Raw genomic sequence first — 18,632 nt, forward strand, 5'->3', positions numbered from 1 at the left:
AGGTTGACTTTTTTTGTTTTAAAAACACTTTTCCTTTATTGGTCGGATGAAATATGCTAATTTTTTGAGATAGGCATTTTGGGTTTTCATGAGCTGTATGCCAAAATCATCAATATTAAAACAATAAAAGGCTTGAACTACTTCAGTTGTGTGTAATGAATCTAAAATATATGAAAGTCTAATGTTTATCAGTACATTACAGAAAATAATGACCTTTATCACAATATGCCAATTTTTTTGAGAAGGACCTGTATATATGCAGACTTGCTAATATACAGTATATTTATCCATTAGTTGAGTCGTTTGTTATGTTCTTTATTTGAGTTACGGAGATTTCTCAGATACTGTGTTAGCTAGTCAGTTTAGCATGTTTCGGTAGGTTGTGCTTATTGTGACCACCCGTGCTTAGCTAGCATAGTTGTGTTGCTATTAGTTACATTCTTTCCTGTAGTCTTGCCTGTGTGGATGCTTGCTGGTGACTTTCGTTAGCCTGCTTGCTCTGCTTCTGTGGGACGTGACTGTGAGCTGCAGTTGCTACTAGTTACGCTCCAATCTATAGTCCTGTCTTGTACCTGTCTGAATGCTTGCAACATCGCACTGCGCTGCTATTGCGTCTTGTTTGTAGCGATATCTGAAGCCCAGAGCTGCAGTTGCTCTGGGCAGCCTGTGTAGCCTCTTCCATTATCCAGCTCTTAGCCTTGTTGTGCTGGGTGGTCAGAAAGTATGATCCTCCAGCATTACAGGAACACTTTAAAGTCTTCAAAACTATGTATGTAACTTAACCTAAAAAACAAAAAAGTGTAATGAACTCACCTGTCAGTGGTTCCAGCGCCGGCGGTTCAGATGGCGGAACACGAGCTTCCTCCAATCCTTCTGGCAGCATCCCCGGCACACCTGCAGCGGTGACTGTGAGTGCGCGTTCCAACTGTGTCCCTGGGCGGGCGCTCGCGCGCGGCTCAGGGCCGCTCTTATACTCTCCGACGTCGGCAATAGTAGTGTCAGCTGACCGTTTAGATCAGCTGACACTTAGGCAGTGATGGATGCTGTGTGCTGATTGGCTCTCTGTGTGTGGCCGGCTACTGATTGGGGGAGTGATGGTATTTAAATCCTTGTCTTACATTCAGTCTTTGTCCGTGATAGCAATTAGTACGCTGGTCTGCTGGGCACTTTGTCACTCTGTGATAACATTGTTATTGTATTTCAATGCGACTTTGTTACTCAATTGTTGTATATTAAAAAAACACACAGAAAAAAGAAACAGACTGGCACTGCGGTCATGGGACTAGCCTAGAGGTGGCAGTTAGATCAGGAGGGATCAGGGTATTTACCTCCTGTGTGCTCAGGATGCTGAAGCAAACATCAGGTGTATACTGTATGTAGCAAGAAGATTGAACCATCCGGCACTACATGTCAAGGTTAAGCATATTTGTCATTTATTGTCTCCATTCATCTGATCATACAGACAGGTCCATCAATTCTATACATGCAATGACATACCCTTACTGTTCCTAGCTGTGGGGTAGTGTGGGAGCAGCGGTCCGCCTGACAGCTGTTTCGCTCTAAGATGAGCTTCTTCTGAGGCTCCGTGCGCCAGCGGTGTTTTCCCGCATGGATTTAATTTACCGACCACACTTTTATGAATGATAGCCATTGTGTAGTAATACACATAGCACCTAGTGTGACAAAAAGTTTGTAACAGAACTGTAAGTGATCTCATGTTAAAACGTACCTCTGATGTATACAATGTGGAATTAAAAACAAGTGATAATTGTAAGGAAACTAAAAGGTGTGATGAGACTGACCTCCCTTTACTGCCGTTTTCCTACACTTTATTATTATTATCATTGTGGACCCATAGCTTATGTGGCACTGTAAAGAGAAGAAACAATCAAGAGTACATTAAAATACAGAGGTTGATACATAATACAGACTTGGTAGACAATGTAAATGTTACATTGTCCAATATTTTGCGATTAACAAAATGTAAAAGTACTGCCTTTGTGAGTTTTATAATCTGAAGAAATATGGAGGAAACAATAGGTGGGGTACTTTCCTGGCTGTTTTGTGACCTATTCTGTACTCTGTTCACAGTGTTTTTAAAACTTCGCAGCACAAAAATCAGGTCATTCATACCTTGTCTTATCACAACTACTATAGATGAATAGATGCTATTAAAATGTTCTGTTAATTACCACACCCATCATTCTATCCATCCTTTCATTTCCTCCTGGTTATTTAGTTTCAGCTGTGTTGTATGGCGTAATAATCATACCTTTTGTATGTTTTGTTTGCTCCTCATGTTCTCAGTGACAGAATTCACCTCAGAGACTTCTTTACTTTAACTCTTTGAATGAACTATTGTTGTGTCTAGAAAATAATGTGCTGAAACTGGAAAGTGTCTGAGGTTTTAAGCAAAACCTAGTCATTTATTGTTTCTAGTTCATCCATATAGAGAATAAACTGGTTGTTTATTAGATTCACCACCTTCCTACATGGAATGTATGGGTTAAAACCGCTGTGGGAACATGACCTTCCTGCCTATGCAAGTATCTTTAGAAGACACAGTACATCTTTACAACTCTCTGCACTCTTCACAGAGACCACTTTAAAAAATTTTTTGTTAAATTATATCGGCATGAAAAAAATGAGTGAAATAATGAATTCAGTTTCACACATTTATAGAGTACGTAGTAGGCCTGAAATTGGGAATAGTAAAGTAAATCATATCATTCTTTTCTACTACATATTAAATTAAATTAGGTCTGACTGTTAAGGGCCCCTTTTTCACAGAAAATGGCTATTGTAAACGCACTATATGATCGCAATTTTTTTTGATTGTTTATTTTACCTTGTGTTTTTCCATGCAATTCTCAATCTGCTTGTGATTTGTAATTGCTGTAATTGGTGTTTTACTAACAATTGGTTTGTTAGCAAAAAAAAAAAAAAAAGTGCTTCAATTGATATTAACCCAAAAAACATTAGAAGAAAAAATGCATTTGCGTTTATGGAAAAATGCAATTGCACGTATGGATCCGAGCATTCAGGGGTATGACCTGGGCAAGTTGCAACCTAAGTTTAGCATGTTTGCTGATGATATTTTAATGACAATTCAAAACCCCACTACAACCATTCCAAATTTACTGCAAGGTCTTAAGAAATTTGAGGAAGTCTCTGGTTTAAAAGTAAACGTGGACAAGACAGAAATGATTTCGTGTAACATTTCTCACAGTGAGATTACACAAATTGCATCCACATTCAAATTTCAATATCATCCACACTTCCTCAGATATCTAGGTGTTAATATATGTAACTCTAACGCTAAGCTTTATGAATGGAATTATGCACGGGTCATACCTGGTTTGCTCAGAGATCTAGATGTTTGGCATACCTATAAACTATCTTGGACAGGACGTATAGCAGCGGTCAAGATGACCCTCCTCCCTAAGCTAACATACTATTTTAGAGTGCTACCCATCCCTCTTTTGCAGAGACCTACTTTTGCTCCAAAAAAAGATCTTCTCCTTTATTTGGGACCACAAAAAAACATGCATTCCTAAATCCTGTATGTTTCTGCACAAGACTGATGGTGGCCTATCTGTCCCTCACCTAAAAAAATACTTCATTGCCTCCCAATTAGCTCAAATTCCTCTAATTTATGGGGGAGCTCAGATGCCTGCTTGGGTTGAAATTGAAAACGAAATGATCTTTCCATACTCCTGGAAGGGCTCCTTGTGGGCCTCAACCACTGGTCATAAAAAACATTTCCCCTTTGACATACCACACCCTTCTTCTCTGGAGTAAAGTACGCCATCCCCTAAGCTTCAAACTTTAATACCTCCACTTCTTTCAATCCTCCATAATCCTGACTTCCCTAGTGGCACCAACCAACGTGCTTTCACCTGGTGGTCATCACACCGCATACAGACCCTACAAGATTTTCTAATAGATGGTAAGATACCCACTAGCAGGCAACTGATCTCTAAATACAATATTCCACCTTCAGAGTACTTTAGGCTTCACCAGATATTACACTATTTGTGTACCTTCTCATCCCATAGGGTAGATAACCCCTTCACACATTTCGAGGTCACATGCAGATCTGACCCCTTTCAAAAAGGTGTAATTTCTCTACTGTACTCACTTCAAAACCAACCTAATTGAGAAGAACCCCCCCCCCCCTTCATAACAAGATGGGGGTCTGATTTGGGGTTTGAGCTAAACATTGAGGAATGGGAGGAGTCCTTTACGACCTTAGCTAAGGGTAGTCTCTATAGCACCCATATAGAAGTTTTACTAAGAATCCTCCACAGAACTTATTTTACCCCTCTTCATCTCCATCAAATTGACTCTGGCAACTCTAGGTCATGCTTCAGAGGCTGTCATGAAGATAACAATAACAATAATATTTATATAGCGCTTTTCTCCCTGGGGACTCAAAGCGCTGTGACCCTGCATTATGCAGTCTCAAAGGCTAGGGAAAAGAGGTGAGTTTTTAGCCTTTTTTAAAGCTGTCCAGAGAGGGAGCCTCTCGTACTGATTGTGGAAGTGAGTTCCATAGAGTAGGGGCTGCGTAGGAAAAGGCCCGAGCACCAAATGTTAAGTGTACCCTGGGAATAACCAGCTTCATCTTGTTGGCAGAGCGGAGGGTGCGTGGAGGGGCATAAAGTTCCAATAGATCTGCTATGTATTTGGGTCCCATGTGGTGTAGAGCCTTGAATGTCAGCAGGCAGATCTTAAAATTGATTCTCCATTTTACTGGTAACCAGTGAAGAGTTTGCAGTACTGGGGTGATGTGTGAGCTGCGGGGGGCATTGGCTAGGAGTCTGGCTGCAGCATTTTGTACTAGCTGTAAGGGGCGCAGAACCTTTTCTGTAGATCCGATGAACAGGGCGTTGCAGTAGTCTAGGCGGGAGGATACAAATGCATGAACCAGGGCAGGTAGGTCTTCAGCTGGGATAGGGTGTTTGATTTTCGCTATATTTCTTAGATGGAAGAAGGAAGACTTGACGACAGCTGATATCTGCTGTTTGAGTTTTAGATTTCCATCCAGGATCACCCCAAGGTTTCGCACAGAGTCTTTATACTGTACAGTATCTCCCCCAATTGCTAGTTTGAGGTGGTGAGCATTTTGAACTTTATCCATCATGTGTGGACCACCTACCACCAACACCTCTGTTTTGTCAGAGTTCAACCTCAGCCAGCTGGTGTTCATCCAATTTTGTAAATCCACTAGACACGCATTTATGGATGCTGATGGGTCTTGGGTGCCAGGCTTGAAGGACAGATACAGTTGTCTGTCATCTGCATAACAATGGTATCCTAGGCCATAGTTCTGGATTATTTTGCCCAGTGGGAGCATGTAGACTGCAAAGAGTAATGGTGATAGTACAGAACCCTGTGGAACTCCATAGGGAAGTGGCACTGGATTTGAGTAGTGTGTGCCCAGACATACTTGCTGTGTCCTGCCAGATAGGAAGGTCTGAAACCAGCTAAGAACAGTACCCCTTAGGCCACAGTAATTCTTCAGTCGCTGGATTAGTATTTCATGATCCACAGTATCAAATGCTGCAGACAAGTCAAGAAGAATCAAAATTGAGCAATCACCCTTGTCCCTTGCAGTAAGTAGATCGTTCATTACTCGGACTAATGCCGTTTCAGTGCTCCATGGTTCACATTTTCTGGACCTGCTCCAAAGCTGACAGACTTTGGTCTAAAATGAACACTCTTCCCACAAGAGTCTTCGGCAGAGCTATCACTAAGGACTCTCGAACTCTATTATTAGGCTATAAACCCTCCCATATGACCCGGACGGAGCATAGGCTTACACAGCATATTGCTAACGTTACTAAGGCCCACATTGCAGCGTCTTGGAGGTCCCCACGCTTATCTTTTCAGAACATTCTGAAAAACATAGACTCAACTATGGTCTCGGAGCGCATCAATGCTAGGATAGATGACAAGACAGAACATTTTGAAAAAACTTGGCTACCATGGATAACCTTCAGGGGTCTGCTTCGCACACATAGATCCTCTTTAAATACCCTACATTCCTCTTGGGACCCCTAACCTTTTTAATTTTTATAATCTTCTGCAGTTATCAGAAGCATTTAAACACATACACATGAGACCACATCTTCACTCAACCCTAATTGGTATCAATATCATCTGATTACCCAAGCAACAACTACTGGAACTTATACCCTGGATTCCATACTCCACATCATCTTAAAGAGACACTGAAGCAAAAAAAAAAAAGATGATATTCTGATTTGTATGTGTAGCACAGCTAAGAAATAAAACATTAAGATCAGATACATCAGTGCAATTGTTTCCAGTACAGGAAGAGTTGAGAAACTCCAGTTGTTATCTCTATGCAAACAAGCCATTAACCTCCTTGGCGGTCTGATTCTTTCCAGATTTTAGGGTCTAAAAGCGGTGCAATTTTTTTTCCACTCTTTCAGACCCTAAAACCTGAAAAAAATCATTCTGGCAGGGAGATCTGCAGCAAAAAAAAAAAAAAAAGTACCTTCCTGGGCTCCTGTGCTGCAGTTTTCTCTTTGCCCACAAGATGGCGCTAATATACATATAAACGAACTTCTCTATATTTCTCTAATATAGAGAAGTTCGTTTTCAATATTAGCCCCGCCCCCGATGACGTCACGCTGCCACCACTGCTCTGCTGCTGCCACCACGGCTGCGCTGCTCCAACTGGCTGCCGGGTCCCCGGAAGAATAGCGGGGACATGGGGGATCCCGGCGGCCAGGGAAAGACCCCACACTGCCGGGGAGAGAGGCTGGAGTCCCGCTGCGCAGCGAGATCGCGCACGGGACTCCAAAACTACAGGTAAAGCTCTGCAATGCCTACCCCGACCTGAGCTCGGGATCACCGCTAACAGCTTATTTTTTCTACCCCGAGCTCAGGTCGGGAAAACCGGCAAGGAGGTTAAGCTCTCCGACTAAGTTAGTCGTGGAGAGGGCTGTTATCTGACTTTTATTATCTCAACTGTTCCTGGACTATTTACTTTTCCTCTGCTAGAGGAGAGGTCATTACGTCACAGACTGCTCTGAAAGACTCATTTTGAATGCTGAGTGTTGTGTAATCTGCACATATTATAGAATGATGCAATGTTAGAAAAAACACTATATACCTGAAAATAAAAGTATGAGAATATTTTCTTTGCTGCTAATCTTCTAGTAATTATTCATAGTACACAACCAATTCACTATATCATATTTTTTTTCGCTTCAGTGTCTCTTTAACTTGCTACTGTTACAATAATTATTTTGTTATTTTTGTTGGCTTTCAATTTAATCTCTGTTATTATTCATGTTTTATATGACACTCAGTTATGCTCATTCACTTGGACCAACATGTCCTATAAGGTGTTTTTGTAATTTACTGCCAATTTGTTGTTAACTATGCTAAATAAAGAGATTTTTGACACCTAAAAATGCAATTGCACAGCAGTGGAAATGGCGAACCATCATTTCTATTGTTCTGGTGGTGTCCTTGCGAGCTGTCAAATGCCTGTGTTCCCAAAATCGGATTGCAATGCATGCACTGGCAAAAGCTGATATTCTGGCCTCATTATTTTATGTCATTGACTTGCAACAAGCATGCGGCCAGTCGATTTTTTTTTTTTGTCTGAAGTCACAACAGTTATCTCATATTCAGAAGTTAGGGTGCACTTACAGAGCACAACAAGCTGTTATATCAATGCTTTGCTGCCATCTGCCACTACAGTGCAACTGCCACTTATGTTTACTGTTGGTGTTTTTCAGCCTTCATCTGGCATTTGTGCAGTGCAGACCCCTATGCTGACTGATGGTCAAACGCTGCCCCAAAATGTTGCTGCCAATTAAACATGACTCAATATTAATGCCGCTTACGAATGCCTAAGTGAATGCTTCAACTGCCCCTGATGTTACCCCAGAGTACTATGGTACATGTTTTCCTGATGGCAAGTCAATGATTTCTAAACAGGAAAAATGCAAGGAAAATGAGCAGCAAGATAGTTATGTGACTGACATGCTAAGGTGACCATACACGGAACTGACTTTTTTTTTTCTATTCATCTCCACTTGGCTATTTAACAGTTTCTCAAAAATGAAAAGGACATGGGCAGAAGCCAATCTTTTGCAGTAGGTATGGGTACCAAAGAAAGTCGATGTGAGATAGGCATTATACTCGTGAGTTTAGGCCCATACCTACTGTGAAGTGTATGATCTCCAGATGCCAGGTTGCTTTCGGAGGAGTGGAGTTAGTGAAGTAACACAACTAACAACACATTAGGGTGTGACTTACAGGACAGGCTAGGAGGCAATTAAAACTTTTTTTTTTATTTAATATTTTTACGTGATCTTGTGTACAGTTGTTAAAAAATATTTAACCCCCACTGAAATTGAGTGTTTTGGCCAGTTTGACATTGATTTTGATCATTTCAATCATCTTGTTTACAATTGAATCAAAGAGGCACTTGTAAGTCAGACAAATATAACATAACATTTATAATGAAATAACCACAAATGTATTTTCTGTGCTCACATCATTATCAGTTTTATTCAACCCCCAAGTGACATTCATTCTTAGTACTTAGTACAACATCCTTTTCCAGTTATAACCGCTTTTAAACGTGAAGCATAGCTTGACACAAGTGTCTTGCAGTGATCTACGGGTATCTGAGCCCATTCTTCATGGGCAAAAGCCTCCAGTTCAGTCACATTCTTAGGCTTGCGCGCTGCAACTGCTTTCTTTAAGTCCCACCAGAGGTTCTCAATCGGATTGAAGTCTGGTGACTGTGATGGCCATCCAAAATGTTCCAGCCTTTAATCTGCAACCATGCTCTAGTGGACTTGGAGGTATGCTTGGGATCATTGTCCTGTTGAAAGGTCCAACGTCTCCCAAGCCTCAGGGTTGTGATAGACTGCATCACATTTTCATCCAATATCTCCTGGTACTGAAGAGAATTCATTGTACCTTGCACACGCTGAAGCTTCCCTGTACCTGCAGAATCAAAACAGCCCCAAAGCATGATTGACCCCCGCCATGCTTCACAGTAGGCAAGGTGTTCTTTTCTTCATAGGCCTTGTTCTTCCTCCTCCAAACATAGCATTGATCTATGGGCCCAAACTGTTCTAATTTTGTTTCATCAGTCCACACTAAACCCAACATTTTATGGTAGTGTTCTGTGGACTGATGAAACAAAATTAGAACTGTTTGGGTACCTTTTAACAAAAGTCATATCATTAATCATAACCTGGGTCTTTTTTTGTTGAATATTTTCCTTGAAATGTGGAAGTTTTTACATAATCAGTACATGTGAAACAATGACAAGTTTTATTAACCTATTATTAGCATCTGTGCTGCCAATATGTTAATCAGATCACCTTTGTGATGCTAATCAAGAGTATCAATTTAGGCATTAACAAATTACCAACCTATCCCTTTTGTTTATACTGTGTAAGTAGCAATTGAATTTCATGTAGAATACTGTGCTACTTCTATGGTGTTCACCTCAAAGGACACACCCTAGGAATCTGCCCATGATACCCATGCATACAAATATTCTTAATCCAAGAGGAAAGAAATGTTGGCACTGTAACTTTGATAATGTGCTTGCAAACATGCAAAGTTCCATGTGCTGCATAAACATATCATAGCAATTTGCAGATAGGTGGCAAATCAGTGTACTTATCGTTAGCAGGTCTGCTGAGGAGGGGGAGACAGCTGTGGGTGCCAGAGGGTGCATGGCCTTACAACCATTTACAACCTAACTTCTCCCGAGGTCTCAGGCCTCAGGCCTGAATAGTATAAGGACCCTGTTTTATGAAGTAATGTTATAGATGTGCCATTTTGCATCCTTATAGTGTTAGTGTACTTACTGTGCTTAAAATAAAGGAAATCTAAAGTGTAAAAGAATAAAGCAATTTAACATACCTGTGGCTTCTTGCAGGCCCATGCAGTCATCCTGTGCCCATGCGGTCCTTCCAGGACCCTCTGGCCATGTGCCTATTCATTTTGTCCCTGGGAGCGCAATGGGGTCACATGCACTGCCAGGCCGCAAATGTGCAGCAAATCACAACTTGGCCAGGGTATCAGGCCATCCAGCAGGGAACAGGAGCCACCCAGGGAGACGGTGAAGGACCAAGTGGCCTTAAAGAGACTCTGTAACAATTTTCATCCTTATTTCTTCTATCCTATAAGTCCCTATACCTGTTTTAATGTGCTCTGTCTAACTGCAGCCTTTCCTATTTGCACAGTGGCTGTATTATCTCTGTTATGTGATCTAATCTTCTCTCCTCTGTCGGCTCTGTCGGGCTGAGGCTGGAATGTGTGGAATGTGCTGCTTGTGATTGGCTAGGAGCTATACACACCCTCTCCAGGCCTGCTGCACACTCTGTATGACTCACACACACGGCTCTTCTCAGCGTATCACTTGCTATGTCTTTTGTTTGTAAACACTGGATACAACTGGAAATTACAAGCCAGGATTGCAGCAGGGAGAGGCAGAAACAGCACAGAGGGGCCCAGGAGAACATAATGAATAGAATGGTATGCTTTTTATTGTAAGAATTTTAGAGTATAGATTCCCTTTAAGGGGGCTTAAGGAAGCCACAGATAAGTATGGAACCTGAGACTGGCCAGACCTGGATGTTCCTCAGTGCCCCCATAACCCCATAACCGCAGTGTCCTCTCAGCTTAGTCAGCCTCCCTCCGTCTACTTCCTTCCCCTATTTTTGTCAGAACAAGGGCACATGCTCTGACCTCTTTGCGTACCTCCTTCCATTGTGCTCCAGAAAAGCTGTGAACAGCAGCCGTGTTTGGGAGCGCTCTGAGAATGTGATTTTCGATACATTTGTAGCCATATATGTGCAGGAGGATGCTCCCAGATGAGGCTCCAGCACACAGCCATAGGAGAGCGTGCATGAGGAGGGCATGTGAGAGGATTGAGCATGTGCCCTTCATTCAAGAATGGGAGTTGTCAAGAAGACGCAGGATATTCCAGCTCAGCTGAGAAGCTGTTATGTGGGCAATGAGACCCCCAGGAATGCTAAGCACTTATATTTAAATTAAGTTCAGGAATGATTTAAAATGCCTTATAACGAGAACCTTTCATAATTTCAGTATATTTGCATTATTTATTTTACCCCCTTTTTTAAATACTGACATGGCAATCATGTTAGAGAACCCAAGGTGGTTTTTTTGGGGGGCAGATGGGAAACAGAGGCATATTCTCTGCCTCATGACATGCCTCTGTGTCCCCATACCGCCGCTCTCTGCCCCCCCCACCGCTGCACTATAGCTCCCCAAGACTGGCGACAATATTTGTCACTATCTCGGAGGTAAACGTGAGAGAGGGATCCCCTGTTCGCCAGGGGCGTTCCTGCATGGTTTCTCCCTAGCTGTGCCCCCTGCCGCTCCCCCACCTCCCTGCATACTGTGAATCAGAGAATGAATCTCTCCTTGCAGCGTCGTGACCCAGATGTCACAAAAGTGAAAGTGGGCCATTGCGGTCCCACAGGGGTGACGGGGAAAGACGGTTTTGAAGGCTACCTGATCTGCTCAGCCCCCTGGATCAGGTAGCCTAGTTTTTTTTTATTTATTTTTTTTATTTCATGAGCCCACCTCTGGCTCTCTTTAAGCACTGTGTAAGATGTTGCTGCACTTATGCTGATAGTAAATTATGTATTGAAGCTTTTCCCACTGCTTCTACAGTTGTAAATTTACTCTATACACTTATTATCCTAATTTTACTGAATTGCTGATAGCATTTGCCTATATAAGTGAGGGCTCAAACCTCTAGCAGTCTTTTCTGAGCACTATTGATTTGAAAAACTCTTAGTAATGCAATGCTTTTGTGGATTTTTATAAACACATCCCTCTAGTGGGATTACACCCATAGCATTACAATACCAAGAGCTTTTTAAATCTCAAAAGCCTAAGGCATAACAGGTTGGTAATGACTCATTTTTGTAATACAAGCTATGGCAGTAAAAGTCTTTAATGATACCTTAGCCCTTTTAAAAATTCAAAAATGTTGGGAGCAGGCATATGTAGGAGGCTCTCCCCATGCCCACTGCTCCGCCCCCCTTCTCTTTTGCCCCCTACCGTTAAGGCCTAAAGTCCCCCTGAACCTACTTCCGGGTCAAGAGGGTCGGTGCGCACTGCCGGCGACGTGTGCCCTTGATCACGGCCTATGTAGTTGTGAAGTAGTGCGCAATGCGCTCCTACCGCAGGTGCACAATCAAGGATGAGTGTCGCCAGGCAGCGCCTGCACAGTGCACACCGACCCTCCCGACACAGAAGTAGGTTCAGGGGAGGGGGGGGGGGGGGCGTTAGGCCTTAAGCGGAGGGGGAGGGAGGGGAATGGGGGGAGAGGTGGACATGAGGAGAGCATCCTACATATGCCTGCTCTCCCTTTTTTTTGAATTTTTAAAAAGGCTAAGGTATCCTTTAAAACTGCACTAAAGTCAGCCATTTACAGCAAATCTGAAGTGTAAAAAAAAAGTTTGAATTAATGAATCCTTTCTTTGGCTTTTATTTGGTAGGATTAAAGGATCTGTGTCTATTTCACTTGTAATATGGATAATGAATAGAACATTAGTAGCAATGATTTGTATTTTCATTTACCGGTATATAGCCTTTTTTTTTTTGTATACCATGGGCTTCGTTTGTAGCAGGCGCAGGACCGCAAATAACAGATGCAGACACTGCAAATAATACCTACTGTATTTGGGTGCAAGCACTGACCTTCTTCCATGCTTACTGGTAAACAGGGGAAACTGGCATGTTTTCCAGTCCACTATCTGTTCGTTCTCAGACTCTATACCTAGGGAGTGGAATTGGTATTGCTCAGATGGGGGCCATTTCATGTTTTAATATAAGAAAAAAAAAACCTTTTATCAGCAAAGACCATGTAACGCCAGCTGCATAGTATGTTCAGCACCTTGGAAAACTTCTGAGGTAACTAATGATAATAATATAAGTATAGTAATCACAAGAACACTGGACAACAAGGTTTTATTTCCTGTATAATTTTTGGTGTCCCTAATAGAATTGTAACACAGAAGCATTATTCATGAAACACTTTGAATCAAGCGCTCGGCCACACCCATCAACAGCATTGATTCTCTTACAGTAAAACTGAAGTGAGCTTAAAAAAAAAAGTTGTGTACTTATCTATGGAGAGGAAAAACTCTGGATCTCATAGAGCCTTCCCAATTCTATCTATGTGGCCTTGTTCCACTAACAGGACCTGGTAAGTTTATTTGACCAGCTTGGTCAAATACATCTTTAAGGTGGCCACTAATGATCCAATCTTTTTTGTCCAATCTTACTAAATCTATGTAGTACAAGGGTAAACTGAGGGAATATATTGAAATTATCTGATTGGTCCAGTCAACTAAAAAAAGACAAATCGGAAAATCAGAAACTGGCATTGGCGGAAATTGGAATTTCTGCAGAATCGTAACTTTGGCATTTCTCACCATCCCTAAACCTTAAAACGGGATTGTCACCATAAAAATCAAATTTCAACAGCAACTGGTCTGAGTGTATTAAGTGATAAAGATGCTAATCCTGCATTCAAAACTTTTTTTGCTGTTATGGTTTGGAGTTATCACATACTTAAGGAGCACTGGCCCTTTAATAGTCAGTGCCAAACAGTTGCATGCTGGGGGTTCTTTTTATCTATAATGCATTCCTCCTCTTCCATTTATTTCCCTGCCTAGCTGCCTATCTGAAACACGATCCCCTGCTCACTTGTGTTTACAAGCAAGGCTGAGGTGACTCAGCGATTGGAGGAGAAAAGAAAAAAATGTAAAGGGCAGAAATGACATCAGGATTTAGCCTCAAACTGTGGGCAAAAGACATGGTTCCCACCAGGAACAGAATTCTCTTCATTTACTAAATAACATTAACTGAAATCAAAATGTGGACAGTACAATACATGTGTTATGCAAGTAGATCAAGTATTTATCTAATTTCTGTGTGTGTGTGTGTGTGTGTGTGTGTGTGTGTGTGTGTGTGTGTGTGTGTGTGTGTTTTTCCCCTGGCATAGTATGGCTAATCCTACTGCTTTAATGCATCAGGCCTGTAGTGAGCTAACTCAGTGGCTAAGTAGGCACTCTTGCCTTGCAGTGCTAGACTCACCAGAGCTGGGAATTCCAACAATGTTCTTAACAACTTACAAATAGATTTTGATCCCTCACAGTGCAAATAAATGAACAGCCGTGTTAATCCATCATTTACCAGACACTGACCATTGCTTGGATTGACTGTTCTGGCCTCTTATGCTTGTTCACCCACTTACAATCTTTTAAAGAGACTTTTTTATTCTTGTACTTGTTTCAGTAAATGTTACTACCTTAGGTCTTGTGTCCCAATGTGTTTTTTTCACCATAGTTCTCTAATGCCAAACCTGCACCCAAAACTAAGCCCTACTAAGGCCCCTCATGTCTTACACTACACTAGTTTTTCTCCTTAGTGCCTAATTAACTTCCCCTCTAGTATCTAATCCCAGCTCTCAATGCTAAATTTCAAGGACTCCCTATAATGCTCAACCCTAATCACCTCCTTGGCGTCTACCTCCAACCACACCCCTAATACCTGACCTTAAGTGTTTAACCTTCCCTTCCAAACATGGGCGTAGCAATCGCCTCTCCAACTCTTGCCATCGCAGGGGGCCCAGAGGCTTTGGGGGCCCCTCTACCTCCGGTGATAAATAAGTCATTTACGTATGAGAAGTTTTGTGAATAGAGCCCATTGTCATTTTGGCAGCCCCAGCTCAGACATTTCATGCACTCGTATAAACTCATTGGCAATATATATGCCTAGATTATGGGCCAGTGGATCCTGCTGCTTTGATGCGAGACAGCATTGCATAACATATTAAATGAAATGCAAACACTGGCAAAAACTGTTGCATGTGAATGTCCACATTCCTGCTCACCACAGTTTGGTTGTTTTCTTAAAAAAAATCTTTGAATGCTTCTAGAAATGAACTAGTTGTCAGAGAAGGTTGACCACAGGCCTTAGATCACATTAAGCAACATGTTCCAGTGAGTGATGCCGAAACAGTTATCTGAACTTAGTTCCCCATATTGGATAGTATCTATGATAAGAAGTTCAGAGTTTAGAATGGGTGTTGGTAAACCTAGTTTTAGGTTGCTACCAGTTTCCAATTAAATTAGGTTTTCACTATGGTTAATAATTACACTTGGAGGACGATGTTTGATATTATTTTTTATGATCAAATCAGCACCTTGGATATTGTTAGGCATTAATTTATGCAGGTTAATGCTAGGTGTAGGTATAATGAAATGCTGTATCTTCATATCCAAGAGGATCATTGTTTACATTTTTCATTTGCGCCGTCTCCACAGATTGCTCAATGCATCCTTCAGCCATTACTTTTATGTGTTTACATGAGGGGACATGTAGACTGAGATATTTATTTCCTTTAAAATAATGCAAATTGCCTGGCTGTCCTGCTGATCTTTGGCCTCTTAATACTTTTAGCCATAGACCCTGAACAAACATGCAGATCATGTGCTCTGACTGAAGTCTTGGTGTAATAATCAAATGAACAGAGGCACCAAAATAGGATTAAAAATACACTAAAAACTGGCTAAAAATGGAGGCAGTGGTGGACTTACCTCCAAGAAGTTAGACTGCGCAAGTCTAATTTTATTGTTGTCAGCCCTTGATGGAGGGGTAATTTCCCCTTCTTCTTTACTATACAGAGAGCGACTTCTTCACCTATGTGGAGTCAAGTCTAATCTCCCCACCTGCTCATACAGTGGTTGCCTTGGTGGTAGCCCATGTTTGTGAGTATTACTCTTATTCAAGTTTTTTTGTTGAGCACCGTACTTTAGAAATTCATACTACGCTATATCAGGCTCTTGGTTTTCCTCTCCTCCCATCTGACTAAAATCCAGGGCTGTGGAGTCGGTACAAAAATCCACCGACTCCTCAGTTTAGGATTCCACCGACTCCTCGACTCCGACTCCTCTAATTTGCATATTACAATCTTGTTGATTGAAAGTATGTAACATGAAATTTGTCTCTTAACTGCCAACGCTTAGGAATTTTAAAAGACAACTGAAGTGAGAAGGATATGTAGACTGCCATATTTATTCCCTTTAGTCATAGACTAAAACTACTCCTTGGTAAGAGTACTTGTAAAAGGTACAGACCGGAACAAAGAACATCTATCAGGCCCTAGGCAATGTAAATGTGGGTACATGTAAGAGTGATGTGCAGGTACTCTGCAGGGGAATAAGGAGATTCTTCCTCTATTACGCATTCTTCATGCACAGTCTGAACCAGGTTTATGGGTGATAGACAACACCTCTGTGTTCAATGTGCACAACATTTTCAGTGGATTCCCTGCAGCTCTGTTGAGCGTGCATATGTAGAGTATAGTACTACTGTGTAACAAAGTAAACCTGAGACAGATGAAATTAAAGTTTTATACATACCTGGGGCTTCCTCCAGCCCCCTTCAGGCTAATCAGTCCCTCGCTGTCCTCCGCCACCTGGATCTTCTGCTATGAGTCCAGGTACTTGAGGCAGTCTGGCGTAGTGCGCATGCACACACTCCGCCGCCGGGAGCATACTACACTATTGCGCAGGTGTAGAACGCTCCTGGCTGTGGAAGCAGCATGCGGCCGGACTGCGATGACTGACTGAATTACCAGGACTCATAGCAGAAGATCCAGGTGGTGGAGGTGGACTGCGAGGGACTGATTAGCCTGAAGGAGACTGGAAGAAGCCCCAGGTATGTATAAAACTTTTCTTTTCATCCTTCTCAGGTACCATTTAATTCGTAGTCACCAAACCAAATTTTAACAACCTATCAAATTATTTGATTTCCATCTCATTGACCATCTCTATTAGTGACACGGCTACACATCAGGCTTTATACTTACAGCGTAGATGTTATTTAGTATATATAAGAGATTCCTGTGTACACATCATATATACAGTCACAATCAGATGTGTATATCTGACTTTAAAAATACGGGGACTGCTTTATTGAAGCAGCACAAGTAACTAATTTTGATTGGTTTAATTCATTTTTGTGGACTAAGCACAGCTATTACTGTATGTATAAATTATTTATGATGACTATTATCTGAGAAATAGAACATTTTATCATATTTTCTATTTTAATTACAGTTTAAATTCATTAGGAGTCGGAGTCGGTGCATTTTTTCCTGACTCTGACTCTAGGCACCCAAAATTGCCACGACTCCGACTCCGACTCCACAGCCCTGCTAAAATCTGACTAGATTGGCCACATGCATGTTTCTGGTGTGATTCACACATTAATGTTAGAAAGCTCAGCATGAAAGCCAGGCAACTGGTACAGTTTAAAAGGAAATAGATATGGCAGTCTCCACATGCCTTTCTTCATTATTGCTGGAAAAGATAAAACTGCACCCGCATGATCAAGTGTTTCATCGTCCTTAGAATGCTTGACTATAAAGCAGTGACTCCGCACTCCCAGTGATTAGTATCAGTATGGTGCACAATTGCAGATTTAATTCCTTTAGGTATAGTATGTGACTCTCCTATGTATATTTATTGAAGAGTATTTTCTCTCTCTCCAGACAATGGCAGAGGAACAGAAAAATAGGACACTGGTCCAGAAAGGTGATAAGAGTAAATGGATTACTCCATCTTGCCTTACCGAGCTTCTCCAACTGAAATCACAATATCCATATGCTCCTCTAGTGATCGGTAATACTTTTATTGGTAAGTAGTAGAGTTTTGCTAGTGAAAGAAGCCAAATGTCTACAAATGTTATCACTCTATAGTGGCCCACTTATAGAAACCGTTTTCTATGTGCAATAGTTGTATGCAGTATCATGTTGGTACAAATCATGTTACATACTGCAAATGTTAAGAACTTATGCTCCCTGCTCAATAGAAGGTCCCACACAATATAGTTTTCTTGCATCTTCAACCCTGTAGGCAGCCTTGGATACCTTTATTAGACGACTAACTGCTGTGTCTATTGCTCATAAAGTTGGACCTAAATTTCTGACTTGCCCCTAAGGGGGCGCACCTCTCTTTCAACCTTTGCAGAGCGAGCTGGAGTGACCTTTATGCTTTATAATCCCCCTCCCACCGTCACCTTCTGCTTGGAAAAGCATTACTTTCTATAGCTTACTTTTGATATGAGAAGGTTTTAGCGGCATCCATTATGAACCAATGGCTGTAACACTGAGCACACTGATTAATGTGTGTACTTTTAGTGACATTACCATTTGCACTAATTTACCCACTAGTTGGTGACACTTTCTTGTGCGTTCCTTTAAAGGACCACTATTGCGAAATAATTGTAAACTTTTAAAATACACGTAAACACATACAAATAAGTATGTTTCTTCCCTGAGTAAAATGAGCCATAAATTACTTTTCTCCTATGTTGCTGTCACTTACAGTAGGTTGTAGAAATCTGACAGAACCGACAGGTTTTGGACTACTCTGTAACTTCATGGGGAATTCTCAGCAATGCTTGTATTCTTTTTAAAAACAATCCCTGAAAAGAATTCCAAAATACAAAGATGCTGGCCAGCCCTCCTGCTCACTGCACTTTTTTTTTTTTTTTTTTCCCGGGAGGGG

General features: G+C 41.6%; 1 protein-coding gene across 2 annotated transcripts in view; it reads left to right on the forward strand.

The window, feature by feature from the left end:
- Positions 1-18,632, forward strand: part of LOC137525754 (aldehyde oxidase-like) — a 198,810-nt gene that overhangs the window by 37,219 nt on the left and 142,959 nt on the right. For both annotated transcript variants that reach the window (XM_068246947.1, XM_068246948.1), the window contains exon 3: positions 17,615-17,759. In XM_068246947.1, coding sequence (XP_068103048.1) covers positions 17,618-17,759 — 142 coding nt within the window. In that variant the 5' untranslated portion in view covers positions 17,615-17,617. The remainder of the gene's footprint in view (positions 1-17,614; positions 17,760-18,632) is intronic.

This window comes from Hyperolius riggenbachi, chromosome 7, assembly GCF_040937935.1.
Source record: "Hyperolius riggenbachi isolate aHypRig1 chromosome 7, aHypRig1.pri, whole genome shotgun sequence".
Taxonomy (NCBI): domain Eukaryota; kingdom Metazoa; phylum Chordata; class Amphibia; order Anura; family Hyperoliidae; genus Hyperolius; species Hyperolius riggenbachi.